This window comes from Geospiza fortis, unplaced genomic scaffold (assembly GCF_000277835.1).
Source record: "Geospiza fortis unplaced genomic scaffold, GeoFor_1.0 scaffold200, whole genome shotgun sequence".
In the NCBI taxonomy this organism is placed as follows: domain Eukaryota; kingdom Metazoa; phylum Chordata; class Aves; order Passeriformes; family Thraupidae; genus Geospiza; species Geospiza fortis.
Window position 1 is genome coordinate 1,269,945 of NW_005054353.1, and position 18,556 is coordinate 1,288,500.

At 39.7% G+C, this 18,556-nt stretch overlaps 2 protein-coding genes across 3 annotated transcripts in view; one reads left to right on the plus strand and one right to left on the minus strand.

Annotated features, from left to right (window-relative positions):
- Nucleotides 1–10,578, plus strand: part of VPS13B (vacuolar protein sorting 13 homolog B) — a 431,388-nt gene extending 420,810 nt beyond the window's left edge. Inside the window, exons 61-63 of the mRNA XM_005423449.3 lie at nt 2,052–2,154; nt 2,845–3,094; nt 8,588–10,578. Coding sequence (XP_005423506.1) covers nt 2,052–2,154; nt 2,845–3,094; nt 8,588–8,833 — 599 coding nt within the window. The 3' untranslated portion in view covers nt 8,834–10,578. The remainder of the gene's footprint in view (nt 1–2,051; nt 2,155–2,844; nt 3,095–8,587) is intronic.
- Nucleotides 10,579–13,435: 2,857 nt separating this feature from the next.
- Nucleotides 13,436–18,459, minus strand: LOC102034517 (cytochrome c oxidase subunit 6C-2). Of its 2 annotated transcripts, none has more exons than XM_005423452.2 (4): nt 18,323–18,459; nt 17,972–18,099; nt 16,304–16,425; nt 13,436–13,563 (listed from the first exon to the last, which is right to left on the minus strand). In XM_005423452.2, coding segments are annotated over exons 2-4 (237 nt in total). In that variant the 5' UTR covers nt 18,086–18,099; nt 18,323–18,459; the 3' UTR covers nt 13,436–13,562. The 2 variants fall into 2 exon arrangements, with proteins under 2 accessions (XP_005423509.1, XP_005423508.1); XM_005423451.2 differs by having other exon boundaries at nt 16,287–16,425; nt 18,323–18,458.
- Nucleotides 18,460–18,556: the final 97 nt, after the last annotated feature.

Below are 18,556 nucleotides of genomic sequence, written 5' to 3' on the forward strand. Positions count from 1 at the left end.
GTTGGGCTATCTCTACACAAAGAGTGAGTTACATTCTTGGGAGAAAGAAGTGAGTCATGTAGTAAGAGCATCCCCTTTAAACTGGAGCTTCACAAGAAGACAGTCCTGTTTTCAGATACATGGGTAACCTTAGAGCAACCAGAGGTGAGGTTTCCAGCTAGACTGAGCACTTAATGGCACTGGTGCTAAATCCTTTCAAATTGATGGGAACAATTCTGGACAAACAAAAAGTGTAAAAGATAAAAAATAAAATATCAAAATACACTAATTTAATTGTCTCCAGTATCAATAAATCACTTTCAGCTTGAATATCTAAGAAGAAATGGTAGTTGGGGGAGTCATGGAAAAGAAGCAGGATACTGATTGAAGGACAATGTGTCAATGATTCCACCTCACTAATTATACCAGACAAACCTTGAATATTTATGCCTTTAATCACTAGGAGTATTTATGCTTGTTGTGTTAACTAAAATACAAGTAGAGCTTAAGGTTAGGATGCTTCCCACAACACCCACAGCTCATTCCATCTAGTAAAAGAAATAATGAAACAATTATTAGAATTCTTTCAAATCGACTTTATCTTGTTTGTATGATCATAAATAATAACTGTTCTCCTGAATTATACACCCCATAGGTGTAAAACCCATATCAGCAAAATCAGAAGGTTTTTTTGTGTTGTTGGCTTTCTCTGTGTTGGCTTTGCTGCCCAGGACATTATTATTTCTAGATTTAATTCTGCTGCTGTTTTTATCAAGAAACTCATAGTAGTAGAGGGACACTTTTCATTGCAGATATGGTATACAAGACATCATGTTTTCCATGACCACGACAAAAAGAGTTAGCCAGGAAAAAACATAAAACTATATCAATAATAGTTGACCGTGCGTGAGAGGAAAATACACAAGAGTTCAAGTAACTCTTGCCCACAACTGGATTGGAAGTGGGACTGTGCCTCTTGGGGGAGACCAAGGGGTGGAGGACCACACAGAAATAAACACATGTTCTCTCTGTCTCCATCTGTAAATAACATTTTCACTCACATAATGCTGAGAACCTTGGTAAGCCAACTGTTACAATTGGGATGCTGCTTTTAAGTATTACCATCAACATGTGTGCTAAAAATTAAAGGGTTTTTTTTCATTGCTGATGTTTTGTTTAAATTATTATCCATTGTGTAAGAGGGAATCTAAGTTATTGACACTCTTATGCCTTTGGAATGCTTAGACAAAAGAAAATCTCTTAATTTATTTGTAAAGAAGTACATTTGTAAAAGAGCAACTTTGCACCAAGTGCTTGCTGCATAACCTACTCCATGTCTGTCATGTAAAAATTTTTAAAACTATTTAATTTGTGAATTTTTTTGCATCCCACACATTCTTTCTGGTGACCATACCTCATCATTGAATGTTTACAGGCCATCTAAAATCATACATACTGTACCATCTTCAGCTCTGGAGAGTCTCTTTAAAAACCTGCTTAACTGCTGCTTGTAGTCTCCATTCTGTGCTGGCACTAAGAAGAATTCACAATAAACCAGATGCCCCAGGAGATCTCATAAATGTACATGGATCTGTGTTTAACAGCTGGATTAAGTAACTGAACATTTAAACATTTAAATGCAGTATCTAGGCAAACTCGCCTTCTAATTTGTACCAATTGTGACACGTATATGAAAGTATTTTAATATTAAGCAAGAAAGTTAACAATGGTCTTGATTTTTTCTACATAAATCCTAAGTGATGTGTCTGATCCTGGTCTGAAGTGATGGCTCTCAGGAGTGTTATGTTTCTCTTGATTGCAAGTGTAGAGCTGATTCATGGAACACACAGTGGGTTTTTTTTGTTTCTTGCTAAAGCGAGATCATGGGGGTTAAGTGCACAACTCTTGCATTGTAATATTTAATGAACTATCTTGACTACAGCTTCCAGAGATGTGACATCATTTTGGATCTGCACTATTTTATGAACTGCTTTAAACAGATGACATCACTGCAACACGTAACTGTGTTGTAGAAAACAACCACTAAAAAACCTGAATTCTCTCACCCACAGGTATTTTGCATGGAGCTGGACTTTCTCAGCTTCCCAAGCAGCGCTCTCATCCAAATGATCAACATGTTGAGCAGGCTCCAAACAGCCACGTCAAATACGTCTGGTAACATTATTTAGACAATTGCTCATTTTTACATCCACGTTATTTATTAATAGCTCCTGGCCTCTGGTCAAGTTAACAGGAAAGGCTTCTCTAGGAAAGGCTGAGTTATGGCAGTTTGTTTAGGAACACTAAACACAAAGGTAGTGCATAGAAACCCAATCTGCAAATGATGGGCTGCTGATCTGCATCCAGCTTTGAAACTACAGAGCTGATCTTTATTTAATGGTATTCAGTGAGTTCTTACTTATTTTATCATTGCACTGAGCCCAAGAAAAATACTGCACATCTCCAGAAACAGCTGTTAGTGAAGATAGCTTTATTTTCTGCACTGAATTTCTAAGCCACTTCTCAGGGTAATTTTTCTATTATCAAGGAAATAGGATGGGAAATAGGCTAACCTAGCACAGATATTAGGCCAATTCTGTGGTGAGTGATTGAGGGGTTTTGATAAGTAACAATTTCACATTCATTCTTTAAATCTGAACTCTTACATCTTTCAGTAATGGAGTTTTGGAGTACAGTCCCTGGCTTATTTTACATCCGTAGGTGATAGCTACAGGCTTAAGTAAAAACAGTGATCAGAATAAGCCCTGGAGGATCCAATGCACTACACTAACTAGTTCTTTTTTTTTTCTTTTTTTTTTCTTTTATTTTTTTCTTTTTTTTTCTTTGTTTAACCTGATAATGCAGGAAAATGCTGCAATCTCTGGGAAGGCCAGAGGTTCATATGGCCTTAGATGTCATGATTGTGAGCGGATCGGGCCAGCAGCATGAAGGCTGCTTGCTGCTCACCTCAGAGGTGCTCTTTGTCGTGAGCATCAGTGAAGACACACAGCAGCAGGCCTTCCCCGTGACTGAAATTGATTGTCTGGAAGATGATCAGCAAAAAGGTCTGCTGAAGGTGCAGCTAAAACAACAGAGAGTGCCTTCTGACTTGGAGGTAAAGACTTGAGTACCTTTTCCATTCAAAGACAAAGTTACACTGATGCTGGTGCATTTGGCAGTGGGAATACTCACCTCTGGGCTGGGAGGCCAGAGGCTGAAGTGCCAAACCAGGAGATCTGCCCCTCCTAGCTGGCTGTGTTTCCCTTTGGGTGAATGTGTCTTCTCCCTTCTATTCTCTTATTGATCGTAATATACCATATCTATGACAGAAATTTTCTGAGGGAAAAAGTAGAGGAAGTCTGAGTTCTTCATAAGCATCACCTCTTTTCTGAAAAGGTTCTCATGGCTACCTATGCCAGAGGTGTTCATTGTTTGGCAAGTCAGCATTGCACCCTGTGCCTACAAAGTCCCAGCAAAAGCAGTTCCTTTTATTCTTCTGGGAATTCTGTTAACAGTTCAGTGGTGCTGGTGCTCCTTTCAGTGTGCTTTTATCTTGTCTCTTCTAGCACAGTGGTCTTGTTTGGCTGTATTTACTTCCTTAGATCATCCTTCTTCTGCAAATGCTAGCTTTAAATTGGATTAGTCCCTCTCTGAGATTGGATGCACCAAGTGTTTGCCAGTAAGATCATAAACGCTTCATCTTCATGTTGAAAGATGTCTAAGCTATTTGAATACTGAGGTTTTTTGGATTATCTTCTTTTAATGGCAGAAGAATGTTATATTTTTACACTTTTGGGAAACAATGTTTATTGTATTAAATTCTCAAGTAGAATCATATGAGAGAGCATTTCAAAAACGAACATGCATGTCCGAGTTTTTATAAAAGTGTGCAGCTAGTTTATAGACTGCTATACCAGAAATTTCTGTTTCAAATATAAAAAAAGAACATATAAAAGCCCTGAAGTATAAGGAGTGACAAAAAGTAGGAGCACCTTCAGTCAAATCCTAACTTTGCTGAAGTCAGTGAAGAGTTTTGCTGTTGATTTCAGCAAGGACTTCATCTGTGTCATGACAGCACTTGAGTATTTTTGTGAAAGCTTTCTTTAGTGCTGAATTCTATATTTATTGTCTTTCCACTAACCTCAGTCTCACAGAGAACTGTTGACTGAAGTTGCCTTCTCTCACCACAAAGCTACATGAGGGATTACTTAAATTGTGAAGCAAATGAGCAAAGCTCAGCTTTTTTTGTCCCTGAGTGCTGAGTGGTTGGTGGAGGCACACATCAGACTGTCAGAGTCCAGACTGTCCTGCTCAGTCCAGAGCTAGTGTCCTGGAGGGAAGAAGAAGAAAAGTTGCTTTCACTAAGGCACTGGATACACTCACCCTATCCTAATCCTAACTTTAGCACCAGCCCAGATCTTTTTTTTATTGGATTGGAGTGTTGTCTTTGCATCTGGTTTTCCGAGGGGTAAGGAGAAGGCTGCTACCATGGGGTAAGGGCAGCTGGCTGCAAGTGGGTGATGAAGGGGGCAGACAGTCTGCCTGTTTGGGAGAAGGGAAGGCGAGGGACAGGGAGCCTAATTCTACTCCCTACAGCTGGGAATGTGTAGGATTTATGGGCAAATGGGGCCCCTGAATGCACAGAGCAACCCTGCATGGCACGTGAGGAGTCAAATGTTCCCACACATGTGCGCTCATAACATCCTCCTCTGGAGGTACTGGACAAAATACAGCATTGTTTTCTGAAGTTCTGGATGGAAATATGGGAGTCCTACTCAAATGGTGCAGCAATGCAGCTCTAGGAGCTGTAAGCCTTGAGCCCAGCATCTCTTTTGCTGATACAGGCTCTTGAGAACACAATGAAAATGTATGGGAAAAGTGCCTGTGTCCCAGGTGGAGCCAAGTCAGTGATGGCAAGAGAGCAAAAGTTGAGTGATGCTGTACAAAACAGACCTGGCAAAACATTCCTTCAGAACGCAGATACTGATACTGAAATTCTTGTAAAAATGTAAAGAAATGTGCTGTGAGGAAGAGCAGTTGAAAGAAATATAGAATAACAAATTTTTAATTTTTTTATGTTAAGGCAGCTAAAGCAGCTACACAATAAAAGATTCCAAAAAGCTTCATGTACAGTTTTAGTAATTACATAGAATGTTTTGTAATTAATATTTGCTGGTTTTTTAGTGGATTGGGAGATCTCATACTTGGTGATTTCCTTTCTGCAGCTGAATTTGTGGTCTGGGTGTCACGTGCAGCACTGGTGCTGATGGGAGCCAGAGCTTCCCTTCAGCTTTCTGACAAGAGCTTCTACAAAGTCTTCAGATGTGATTAGGAGAAGGAACCTTAGGAGGAACAAGTTGTGACTTGAAGATGAGCAGCATCTAAGCTGCAGAGTGATGCCTAAATAGACACAACTCCTCAGTATTAATAGTAGGCCATTGTGTTGCACTGAAGGTGTCCTCAGCTGAAGTGCAGACATGTCTGTGCACGATGGCATTTGCAAAGATGGCCTCAATTTTTAGCAGGAAGATGCCTAGTCAGGTCAACCAAATTGCTATTTTGAGTTTAGCAAAACAGAGCTAATGTTACCAATATAAGTTATGTCTATTTTTCTGATTAGTTTAGTCAAAGATACTAAGAATAATACAAGAAATTGAAACATTTCATTTCAAGGCTATAAAAATCCACTTTTTTGCATTACTGCTCACAAAAACAATTGCCAAAAGTTTTGTTTCAGCTCTGCCCAAAACAGTTTCTCTCATTCCCTCTCCTCAACTTCTTGGAACAGTTAAGAAACAAAACATGAGTTATTCTACAGCTGTAATCACCAGAGAGGTTATACAGCATATTTTGACTCCTTCAGCAATAGGTTTGCCTGATGCCTTGTTTGCCTCCACAATATATAACTTAATCCATCTGGATAGGAATAGCCTGGATGGATTCTTAAAAACTCTGGCACTGACAAGTTTGTTATTGAAAGGGAAGCATTAATTGTATTTGGATTATCTTCCAAAGTAATTGAGACATTGCTTGTTTCCAGACAGATGTCAAACTCAAAAGTCCTGCTCTTCCAGCTGCTCTTGGTATAGCTCATAACATCAAGAAGACAATAAAAAATTGAAGGGCCCTGGAATTTCAGATATTCCAGATTTTTTTTTTCAATAGTCCTACGTGTTATCATCTTTCGAGCTCAAAAGCAAACTTTGGATTTCTCAAAGCAATGGAAAATAATCCTAAAGAGCTGGGTCTCCTTAGTCAGTGTGCACAGAGTAGATCTGTGCTACACCCATCTGGACTGCACAGCACAGGTGTTGTAGCTGCTGTGGAGTTAGAATTGCTGAAGGCTCATTCATTATAAACCATAATGGGAGGAATTTTAGAAAAATACAGGAGTTCTTAACCCAAAAGTATGGCCTGGTAGTATGAAGGGACATGATATCTCTAATGTTCTTCTAGGAGCTGCATTAAGCAAGCCTCAATCAAGTTTTGAATCCTTGAGTGATCTGGATATCAACATGATAAATGTTGAAAGCAGCAAGTGAGGGCACTTAGTGACAATCTTAGGTCCCATTTAGGAAAAAATGTAGAATTACATCAATTCCAAATTTTTCTTGTCTTGAAAATATAAGCCAAACTGAAACTGGCTGCAGAAGCAGACACTTATTTACAGATGAAGTCATCTAAAAGCAAGTAGGGTCCCAGTTACTTTGGAAGACCATCCAACCAGAGTTAACATTTCCTCCTGAATAATTATGCTGTATCTGTGGAAAATGGCCTGGGGCTTAATGAAGAATGGGTTCACGAAAGTAGATGAGTGGGATACCAGCACCATTTCCATCTCCTTTGGTAAAGCAGGATCTTCTGGTCAATGTGGAGGCAGAACCCAGCTGTCCCTGGGCTTACCTCCCTAGGAGAAATCAGGAAAAAGTGTGAAGCCACCTACATCCAAAATTTACCCTGTAACTTAAAATCCAGTTTACATAGGTGGTACTTCAGCATATTTCTCTCCTTTCAACTGCTGTAACAGACTGACTGCTGACTTTCACTGAGCCACCAGACCAAAGTCGTGGTTCAGACACTGTTCTCCACCGTTAGCTGGAGTCTGCTGCAGCAGTCTGCCTTCTGATTTTTCCCTGCCTTAAGGTCGTTCATGGGAACACCCTTTCCTCTGCCCATTTCATCATTTCTGCTGTTTCTAGGCACAGGCTTCAACCTTAAACTTCTGAGCTTGTTCATGAGCCTGCTTCCTTTAGCAATTTTGCGATGATGATTGAAAACAGGAGTGTTTCTACTCACTGAGCAGCAAATCCATCTCCAAAGGCATAGGAAAAAAACAGAGGGGACTTTTTCATGTGAATGTGACACCTGTCACTATCTATCAATCATATTAATTCTTTCTTCAAATAAGCAGCAGAGTATTTAAATGAGTCTTGCCGTCCAGAGACATGACAAGATACTGATCGTGGATGTTGAAGTGAATCTAATGGCACTGTTTGAAAATATTATTCTATCAAGCAAGACCTGTAAAACTTCGTGAAAGCCTTTAAATCCTTAGCACGATGTCCAGCAAGGAAATTTTAAATCCTACAAAAATTAAACTGGTCAGCAATTCTTCAAGTGTAAAATAAGGAAGCATCAAACCCCAGCCCTATTATAGCTGCTGCCTTTTTCTTCATTGTAATATTTTGGAAGAAACTTCTATTCTGAATGGCTTAGCTTGTCATACTACTGTAATAACCAGGGTGGGATTTCTGAAATAACAGGTTTTTTGAGACAATGCAACCAGCTTGATGCCTGCTTGTTTGCCTTCCCTTCTCAAGCTAGTCACAGTCATCCTCAACTTCTTCACAAACAAGGGCACAGCAGATTTTCCAAAGCCAGATTTGCCCATAGCTTTTCTGGATAATAGTTTATCTGGTTGCAACCACATGATAGATTACAGTATTTGCTTTACTGTATTTTTTCCTGCTAAGGTAGGTCACTTGCATTTCTCTTGCTAGGATCTTAAACAACCTCTACCTATTTCAGCCTGCAAAACACAGATCCCTTAATGTTTCCTCCAAAAACAAAATGCCCAAATCATCTTTAGTAAAACCCTTTTGTTTAGAAAAATGTCCTTGTGTGGATGGGTTTTGTTGCCAGAAGCAGATGGATATATCCTGCCATAGAACATTCACCTGGAAAGTAGCTTCTAGTCTTGATTTTAAATTAAATTAGTTAAACACTAAAATATTCTAGCTAAATAGAATTTCTGTATGATAAGCCTTGCCAAGAGCTACTCACATTTTTCTAAAAGGGATTTCAATGCCTTTGCCGTATACAAGGAGTTGATCTGTTGTAAAGTTCTACTCTTGACCAATTCTCAAAAGATACTCCTTAAATTTTCTGTGTCAGTTAGAGCTTCTCAGAAGTCCAAAACAGCAGAGGAGAGGACTAATTCACCAAGACCCAACTATGGGAGAACATTCATGATTTAAAAATTCCTTTAAACTAGTTTAGATTTCAGGCAGGAAGGTTTTTATCAGAGAAATGTGGAAGTTATTGTCCTTGCTGCTCAGCTCAGTTACTGTCAAACACTCAGTGACTATTGTATCTCATCTGACTGCAGGCCGAGGGCGCCAGAGAGAGGCTGTCGGAGCAGCAGTACAACCGCCTGGTGGAGTACATCACAAAGGCCTCTTGCCACCTCGCCCCCAGCACCACCGCAGCGCCGGCCCCGCAAACCCTGGCTGCTGAGCAGCCCCTGACTATAACAAAAACCTATCAGTATGTAGTTGATCCAAATTTTGCCCAGGTATTCATTAGCAAATTCACCATGGTGAAAAAGAAAGCCTTGAGGAAAGGATTTAATTAATAGTTATTTCTGGTGTGTGTAGTAATGCCGTACCAGTTTGAGAGCAGTGCTTTCTCTGCAGTAACCTACATCAAGTAGAGATGCATGTAATTTCTGAGGAGGTAGAAACTGATAACAAAGCCCAATAGCTTTTCTAATCTTGACAACATTCCAGCTTTCTAGCCAAAATACTAGTGCTGGAAGGAAAGTGTTCTGGCAAATGAATAAAGTGAGAAGGAACAGCCTTGGACTACAGCTTAATCAAAATCCTTTTTCTTTTCAATAACCAAAAATTAGAGAATGGGGAAAAATTATGTGCATACAGACGTTTTTACCACACACAGAAATGTGTATCAATACCTCTATATCTTATTTTAGGGTCTGCCAGTTTCTGTTATAAACCAGGTTTATAACTCAGCTGTAAAAACTTGCTCAAGGCTGAGCCTTTCCCCCCACACCCACACTCCCCCAACATGTGCGTCCTGAGGCAAAACATTTTCCCCCACTAAATCTGAAAAACCCAGTGTGGCTGTTTTAAGTTACTAGTGACAGCTGGGTTTTAGCACCACTTTAACCTTAAAATAGCTTCCTTTATTTGACTGAAGTTCTGCAGGACATTAGTCCATAATGTAAACTAGTGCCTTTGTGTGGTTTGGAGAACAAAACATGAACTACAACATGACTTTATTTTTAAAACTGTCTGTATACAGAAACTTTATTTTATCCACCATCAAATTTTCAGAAGTACTTTCAATGTATGTATGACCGTGTGTTGTCTGCTCATTAACTGGAAGCCAGTAACATGCAGTTCAAAAATTGAAGAAACAGAGCTGTCTCCTTAAAATCTCCAAGCTCAATGTAACCCAGATGTGCAGGTGCTAGGTACACCTTGTGGGGTCTTGCTCATTTCTGATCTGCCACCACTACATTGTATGTGCTCCCTTCAGCCCTAATTCATTTGATGCTTATCATCTTCAAACTGATAAAAGAAATGTGGCCTTTCAAATATGTACTAAGCCAAGTGAGATTTTTTTAAAGTTGATTGAAAACTATGGACCCACAGGCACCAATTACATTAACAGTTAATGATGCCATCACAATACACTTACAAATATATGTTAAACACCTGCATTTCTTGTAGTAGACAAGAAATCAGTCTCTGGGCACAGTTAGATGACTTTATACACCAAATCTGGCTATGGCAGTTTCATTTTAAAACCAAAAGCTTACTTGGTTTCCAACTATGCTTGTTAACTTTTCTCTCCTTTTCTATATGTTTACCAAAATGAATTATGTCTGGAGATTCCTGAACATGGCTGGAATTGAAGTAAAAAACTGGAATAAAATGTGATCACCATTTGGAGCATATGCTTTATAGCTTCTATGCATACTTGATATGACCAAATGCACAGTAAATAAGAATGTAGTAACCACAATGTTTTTTTCTTGAGTTCTGTTTTGTTAAAAGGTATTCCTAAAAGCTGTGTCTCATCTACTGAGAATAAAGGAGGCTGGGGTTGGGGTCCGCGTTGTCCTTTTCTGACTGTGAAATAAGCCCATCCATTATCAACATTTCATCCAATGATTTAGTAACTTAGTCACTGTTTAAATAACACTGTTTAAAAATGTATATGTATATACACACATGTGCTTCATTCCTGAGTATTTTATGGAAGTTGTTTAATACTTCTAATTTTGCATATTGATGGATAAATTGTAATATAATTAAATTGTTTAAAGATAATAAAGCTATTCCTGTAATACTTGTTCTTGTGAGCTGTTTATTCATTTGGTTACAATGTGTAGGACAATGACAAGACTGATGTACAAGCTTCATGAGGGCCCCATTAGATCCAGTTGGTCACTGGACTTTGTAGTGCACCAGAAAATGCAATAGATCGTGACAATACTTTGGAAGTAAAAACTGGTGACTAGCCTGCCAAAAACGTGTGCTGAAAAGTTTTATGCTTTTGTGACTAACTGAATCAAAACAGCACGGTACTCACCATTTCAATTAGACTAATCTGTTCCTTATTTATGGAGTACACAGACAAGCCAAGGGGATGCAAACACACCTGTATAAAATGAGGAACAGCAGTTTCATTTCTAAAAGTTTGTAGATTTCAGCCATTTTTTTTTTTAAGATTCATTTGTGTTTTTCCTGAATTACATTCTCCTGGAATAAACACTTGCTTAAATTACACTTTTCTTCAGTGAATAGAGCTGCATCTTTACTGCATTAGGCAGGTTCTTTCTCCCCCTTCTGACCACATGTATGGAAACGAGTGGGGACGGCACATAAATCAACCTCTCTTACATATGAGCTGTGTGAACTATGAAAACAAAGTTGTCCAAAGAGCAGCTGCCTGTACTTAGCTGCTAAAGCAGTGCAATGTGTACTCTTAAAACATGCCTACTCTCATAACGCTCTTTAGACCTGGAGAGCTCACAACTTCAAATCTATCTTTTTTGTTTGCTTCCAGAACAATCAATCACTCCTCAAACACTCCAGAATAAAGTTAGCTAGCCAAAAAATTTGAAGCCATAGTCAGGCAAGACCTTTCCCAAAGCAGTTCAGGTCAAATAATTCCTTTTTATATATCATTTCATACATAAATATAGCAAAAACCTTCACTTGGGATAATCTCCAAGAGCAGCCAAGCATGTTTTTCAGCTCTGCATCTCCTAGAAACAGAATGCCCTGTAACAAGCAACTGATTAGGGTCTAACTCACAGGTCTTGTACTATGCTATGTCCCACTCCAATTCTTTGTATGATAGAATTAGCTGAACTCTTGCTAGCAAAGGAAAAAAATTTTTAAATTAAGAAAAAAAAAAAAAGGAAACCTGGTGGGTTGGTGCTGATTTCAGAAAAGCAGGTGAGGTATCCAGCTTTGCCCTCCCTTCCTACTCCAGAAGAAAGCAGGCTGTGGGATGGTTGGTATTGCCTGCTTAAGGGAAGCACTTGCCTTGTATTCAGCGTGAAACCAGAAAGCAACAACTGCAGCCTGCAGACTCTCAAAGCACAGCCACAGAAGTTAGAACTCAGCTTCCTTTGTTAAATACATCTAGCCAGAGACATCCCTGGGCTCACTGTACCTGTCAAAAATTGCCTTCCGTCACAAAACTCATTTCTTTAAATCACATGAGCTGGTAGCTGAAGGAAGACAGACTGCAAAAACTGCTGCTGGCTGCAGCAGTTTAAAAGAAACTAAAAACTTAACAGTAAATTAATTCATAGCAACTGTGAAGAATACAGAGCCTAGACTGACAAGAGAATCATGTCTATTAACCTGCACACCTGGCAGTAGCAAGTTTCTTTTCCTCTGAAGCTGTCAGTAAGACTGAAGACCCCTGGCTATTTAAACTTGCAGACAGGCCTGAGAAAATGTTAGTCAGTACTTAATGGCATACACTGTTTATACTATACATTGGGAAGATAAATGGGTATCATTTGCTATTGTTAAGCTCTGGTTTACATTTATAGGAGCTGGGGTATTTTGATTACTAGATGGTTTCCCCAGCATCACTAATGTCAAATTCTTTCTTTGCTTAAAGGAAGCACCGTCTGCATGGGAAGTTTAAAGAAAATCCCATGTTGCTCTATAAAATGTTCTGGATCACAAACATTACTTATGTGCTTTCATTAGTCCAAATGTTGTTCAAGGATACCTATTAAGTGTTAAGTAGTTAATGATCCATGTAAAATAATAAGTTATTCCAAACAGGATTTGAACCGAAGACCTTCAAATACAACACAGATGGCCTAATTTGTCATGCTGCTTCATACAAAGACTTCCTTCCTTTCATGCAGTCAGCTTTTGCCTGCTCTCTTAAGTATCCACATTTAGCAAACAAAAGCTGCAGTCCTAGTACCTTCTTCATCCTGAGCAAGAGGCAATGACAAAGCCTGTTCTGACAGGTTATCATGGCCCAAGACAGAGCATCGTGCCTCAGACTGCACAGAATGTAGCAGGGATCCAAACTATGCTTAGCTGACTACTTCCAGATATTAAAAAGATGATACATGTCTAAAAGCAGCACGCCAAGATTTTTATTACCATAATACAAAATTTACTTTGTCTGCCTGTACCCCCTTCCCTCTTGTACATCAATTAGATGGGAACATGCCTGCAGTTTGGAGTAATTTTCCAATCAGAGTAACTAATATACCATGTGTAAGAATGGGCATTTGCAGAGTCTGTAAGTCTTGCTGTAACAGTTTGCTGATGTAAGGAAGACAATACAGTGATGACAGCAGAAAAAGACAAAAAGGTTGGCTGGTGTATTTCCAGAATTTCTAGCCAAATTCTTTCGTCTCAAGGTCAGCTCACCTTGTGAAGCCAGAGGTAACACAGACCCCTCCAGAAATCCATCCTCTCCCTTCCTGCAACATCTGTCCTCTCGCACATTCCCATAAACAGCTGGGACAAACTAGTTGTCACTGCTTAGGCATATACTGTGCTATCAAATGTGGAATTTGGCCAAAAGAGAGATACAAATAATTCCTGGAGGAAAGATAGACTTAGTCATCTTGGGCAAGTTCTGAAGACTTTCCACCCCTCCTTCCACCCACCCAGTACCTGAGCCTTTAAGTATTTCTACATTAATGAAGAGAACTGAATGTCACTGACATATGTATTTTATTTATTGAGCTGCATTAGAGCGTGCCATGCACTGTGGTGCATTGCACTTTACACTTCAGTGAACAAATAAGGTTCAGTCATCAAGTCTTCTTGAAATGGTGGGAATCTGCAAGATAAAAAAAGCCCATTAAGTTATGATGGACAAACTTCATGCTCTAAGTGAACATATTAGTATGTATGAATGCAAAGCAGCAGAGAAATGTTTATGCGGTAGTTTAGTCTAGAGGAATTCCCCGTTATTTCCTGAGCTTGAAGTTCCACACACCCTTAATGTGGCAAACAGAAGTGAAACATGGAACAAATCAAGAGCTGGAACAACACTGCACAGCACATCAGATTGACTATATATGCCACACTGGTAACTGAATCAGTCTTGCTGAGGGTCTGCAGGAGAAAGGAATGCAGCTTTCGGAGAGGAGCCAGAGAGGAAACAAGTGGTGCAGGCAGCCTACCAAGGAAGGAAGAAAACCAAATTCAAATTGCTTCTCCCCATTATACTGAACACAATCCAAGACCATCTGTGTTCCATGACAAGAGTCTTGAAAGTGGTTAGCACCAAACTCTGAGCTTCCCCATTCATTCCATGGCTGAGCACACAGCAGACGCCAGATACTCCTCACACTTATACCTCAATTTCCACAGTCAGTATCACCACCGGAGTCCACACCAAGCAGATGGAAAAGTGCGAATTCACAGGGAGGTGCCAAGGTGCCTCCATGCCCAGCAGGAACAAACTTGGTGTAGAGTGTCATGCTCCCACCATAACTAAAGAACTCCTTCCTGCCCACCCGACCGCCTCCTCAATTCTGCGGCTAAGGACTGGTTCCACAGAGAGTACTCAGTGAGGTTAAGCCCCTGTATTTACTGTGACATACAGGACATGCTGCAGTAAATGGGAGATGTAGACTGTGCATGATCACTGTATCCTTTGGGTAACTACACCAAAAAATGGCTAAAAATTCAAAATATCTAAAATTTAAACTTCTGAGGCAAACGAAAATGTCTTCCATCTGTTCTGGGTACTTGTTCTTTTTTTTACAGCCTTTACAGAATATTTGAAACACTGGCATTGTCTTCCCCTTCTTCTACTTTTGTATTCACATGCAGGCACAAAAAAACCCAACCTCTTTCTACTATGAAAGAGTGAAAAAATATCTGTTCTTATATAAACAGGCTGAGGAGTAAGAAACACCATCAATTCAAACAAAATCACAAAAGACTATTTCTCTCCCATGTTTTCTTTTGAGTCAATACAATTAAAAAATGGAAAAATTGTTTAGGAAACATTTAATTTTAACAGGTGCACACAGTGTGCAATTTTTTTTAAAGCTGCCAACGGGAACACAGGCTGAGAGTGGAGCTCCATTTGTACAGAAATAAATCCTGCTCATGATTTGAATTAAATATTCAACATGCATCCTTGTTGACAGTGTTTGTTTCAAATGACTTTACCACCAGATGGCCCTTCAGAATACACTGATGAAGGCCACCTGACTAAAGGATGCAATTCCAGTACCTAAAGAAGTTTAAAAGTGACTATAAGACAGCCAGATGACTGAATCAGAAGCAGAATTACCAAGATTTAAACCAGGAAAATTTATAATTTCATTATTTATATTTGTTGCAGTCATGGCTAAAGAACAGCAGTATCCCACTCTCACAAAACAAAAGAACCCCAAAACACTGCCAAAAGCTGGGACTGACACAAGGACTTTTTACCTTTTTTTTCTAATTTTTTAAAAGACATGGAGCTCTGAGCTTTTTTACGCAATTGTGCTAAGCAGAAGCCAGATAGTTCCAGATTGTCATAGAACAGAATTCAGTGTTCATAGTGTTAAGTACGAATCTTTTATTCAATCTTGATTGTTCATGCAAACAAGCTGAGAAAATCCAGCTGGCCAGGATAATTAAAGCCACAGATTATCACGTAATGATCACAATATGAAAACATTCCAAAAGAATGAAAAACTATCATTCTAGATTAGTCTGAAGTCATTTTAGGAGAAGCAGAGAACTCAATGTAAAAAATTTGCACCAAGAAAGGGGGAGGAACTCTATTGAGTTGTCACATCAGCTTGTGCAGCTCAGTGAGTGCAGTTATTAATAACCACAACACAGCTGAAATCAAGACTTTTTTCCTAGTGTTACTAGCAAGGGAGAACAAAACTGGGTAGTTTTCCTAGAAAAGGCAGTGTCAAGTACTTAAAAAAAAGTATTGTGAACAAAGTTCTATTCAAGCTTCATACAATATGGCAAAAATGTGATTATTGTAACACAGAGCTGTATGCCACTGTGATTTTTAATATATATGTATATAGGTGTATACAGATGTATTTCTCCCTCTCACCAGCTTCAAAATACAAAGTGATACACAGAAGCTGTCTCTGTTTCTTACATTAAGATGTATGCTACGAGAGAGAATCAGCCTCTCCATTTTCTCACTCATTGTACCACCACAAGAACGCAAGCAGAAGATACAGACAGGCCCAAGTTAAGCAGTTCAAGATGTGACAGCATGAACATAACTGTGGAATCAGGCAAGTCTTGGAGTTTAACATTAGAGCTTTGTCTCCTCTCCGTGGTTATGTGAGGAGGGCAAAGGCCTGGCACCAACGCTGTCTCCTGTACCCACAACTTGAACAAATTACACGGAAGGTATTCAGGAGCTTCTATCCTGCCTTTATTCCCCAGAGCCCAGTTCTCCTGTTTCTTCACATTTTTATTACCCAGGTCTCTTAAGTGCAATTTGTATCCTTTTTCTTTGCAAAACCCTTTCAATTTGAAAAAAAAGGAAGATCCCTCCAAGCAGAATGCAGTGCAGTTCATTACCTGCAGATGCAGCTTACCAACACTTGAGTGGTGCACTCTCAAGCACACCAGCTGCCTTCATGGCTTGAAAGTCCTTCATGGGATCATAGTTTCTATAGAAGTCTGCATAAGCTTGTTTCCTGGGTTCAGCAACTCCAAACTGGAAAGTAACACACAGAAAATTAAAGTTTGCAAAGCTTTATGAACAGATTTTTTTTTTCTGTTAGATCCATAATGTCTATCAGTAGATACTAATCTAAAAGGCATTTAGCTCAAATTATTAAACATTCCTTTGTTCCTCTTAAAACTCACAGGTCAGGCTACCTGATCATTGGTCAGGAGAACGAATGTCTGAATGAAAACCTTAAAAAAGACAGCACATCATAATTTCAAGATCCAAAACCACTCCATCTGTATTGATGCCAGAGTCCAACACCCTCCCTGCTAATGGATTTATACACAAAACATATCATTATGGGCAAGTTTTGTGCCTCTGGGCAGCTACAAAACTCAAACTCCAGATAAAATGGCATCCTACACTGAAGGGCTACATTTGAGCTACACTGCAAGTCAACTACACCTGGTAAAATTTTACAAGACTGCCAAGCCACTCTTACAGGTCTCCAACATAAAAAGCCAAAATTCCCATTTCTTGGACACCCATTCACCTGAAGGACAGGGATACACTCAAAAAGCTCCCAAATCTTGAAAAAAATTCCGAAGTGGGTTTGTACAACAGCATCTGACGTGGAACAAAGTAAATGGCTGCTGAGATCCATGTTACCTGTTCTAAATCTGGTCTGCCACCTTACCAGTGTGTTAACATGGGGGTGCCAAAAAAGGTACTGACACAGAGACTGCTAAGAAAAAATTATTTTCAAAGTCTGACCACAAACAAGCTTGTCTACCTCTTAACTGATGTGTTAAGTATATGTGTGAGCTCATTGTTTCTGATAGGCATTTGTGGCTCCGAGAAGTTGTGAAAAACCTGAAATTAACTTCATCTCTTGTCACTTTTGTCAACAACTTCCTGAGCACTCAAATGCTGCCAGTATATATGCATGAGTTAAAGGGGAAAACCAAGATCCAGCTCTTCCACAAGAATTCACACTGTGTTGTTTGCTTTGTGTATGAGATCCAAGAATTATTTAATAAAGTACTGCTCTTATCTTTATCAGAAATCAAACCTGTAAGGGTGTTTTTCTGGAAACATAATGCTCCATTTCCACACAACACCTCAAGAGCAAGCACAGAAAGACCACATTAGGTTTTCCCACACTGACATCTTCACTGTGAAGGATGAGTTTTCCAAATTGCTTTAAAGCAAGTTTCCTGAAGTCAATCAAGAAATAAAGTAAGACTTGGACAACTCTCCCAAGTCTCAGAAACTGTGGCAGATCAAAGCACAAAGGATCCTGGGTTAACGTGCATCAGCTGTGAATGGTCAAGAGCCTTTTGGGAGACTCAAGGTCCAGTTGTCAGGAATTGCGTGACCTTGAACACACAGCATGAAACATCAGATTAGCCACATCATTTCTTCAAATGAAGATTAGGAAGATTTATTTGTTCTTTGGAAAGATGCTTACAAAAATACATTACTAAACCTTTCTGATGAAAAGCTCAACCCAATCTCAACAGAAAAATATTATGAATTCTTTAAATATTCCAGTGAGTCCAGTTTATAACCGAATGACCACAGAGCCCACCTTGTACAAAGCTGCAGATCCAACAGACACCACAAATGCCCCAATGAGGTGAAACTTCATCCTCCTGGCCAAAAGGCCCCGCATCTGGGGCTTTGGCAACAGTGCAGCCGACATGGTGACTGGATTTCCTGAAAAAAAAAAGAAATAAGAGAACTGTCGGAGAAGCTCTGCTTAAAACAATTTTCGGCACTACAGAAAGGTCATTCTTTTTGTACTGGGCAAGAATTGTCTTCACGATATAAGCAACGGTGGTCCTATGCGTTTGACCTTCCAATGAGAATATTTAAGAGACAAAATTTAAGGACAACCTATTTATAACACGATTCTAGTTTAAGTTCTTACACTCCTTACACCCAGTGTTTGCGGAATCAAGGCTGGCCTTCGTTGTTCACACTAATGCTGCGCTCCCCGCAGGCTCTTCCCTCCCAGGCCTGCTGTCCTGCTGTTTATGTCAGAAAACATTCTAAGCAGTACCGGGGACAGGCTGGGACCAGCCCTGCACCGTGTCCCGCGCCCAGGGCGCCCCAGCCCCGCGCTGCAGCCGCCACGGCTGGGCCCGGCTCCGCCACCCCCAGGGACGCCCAG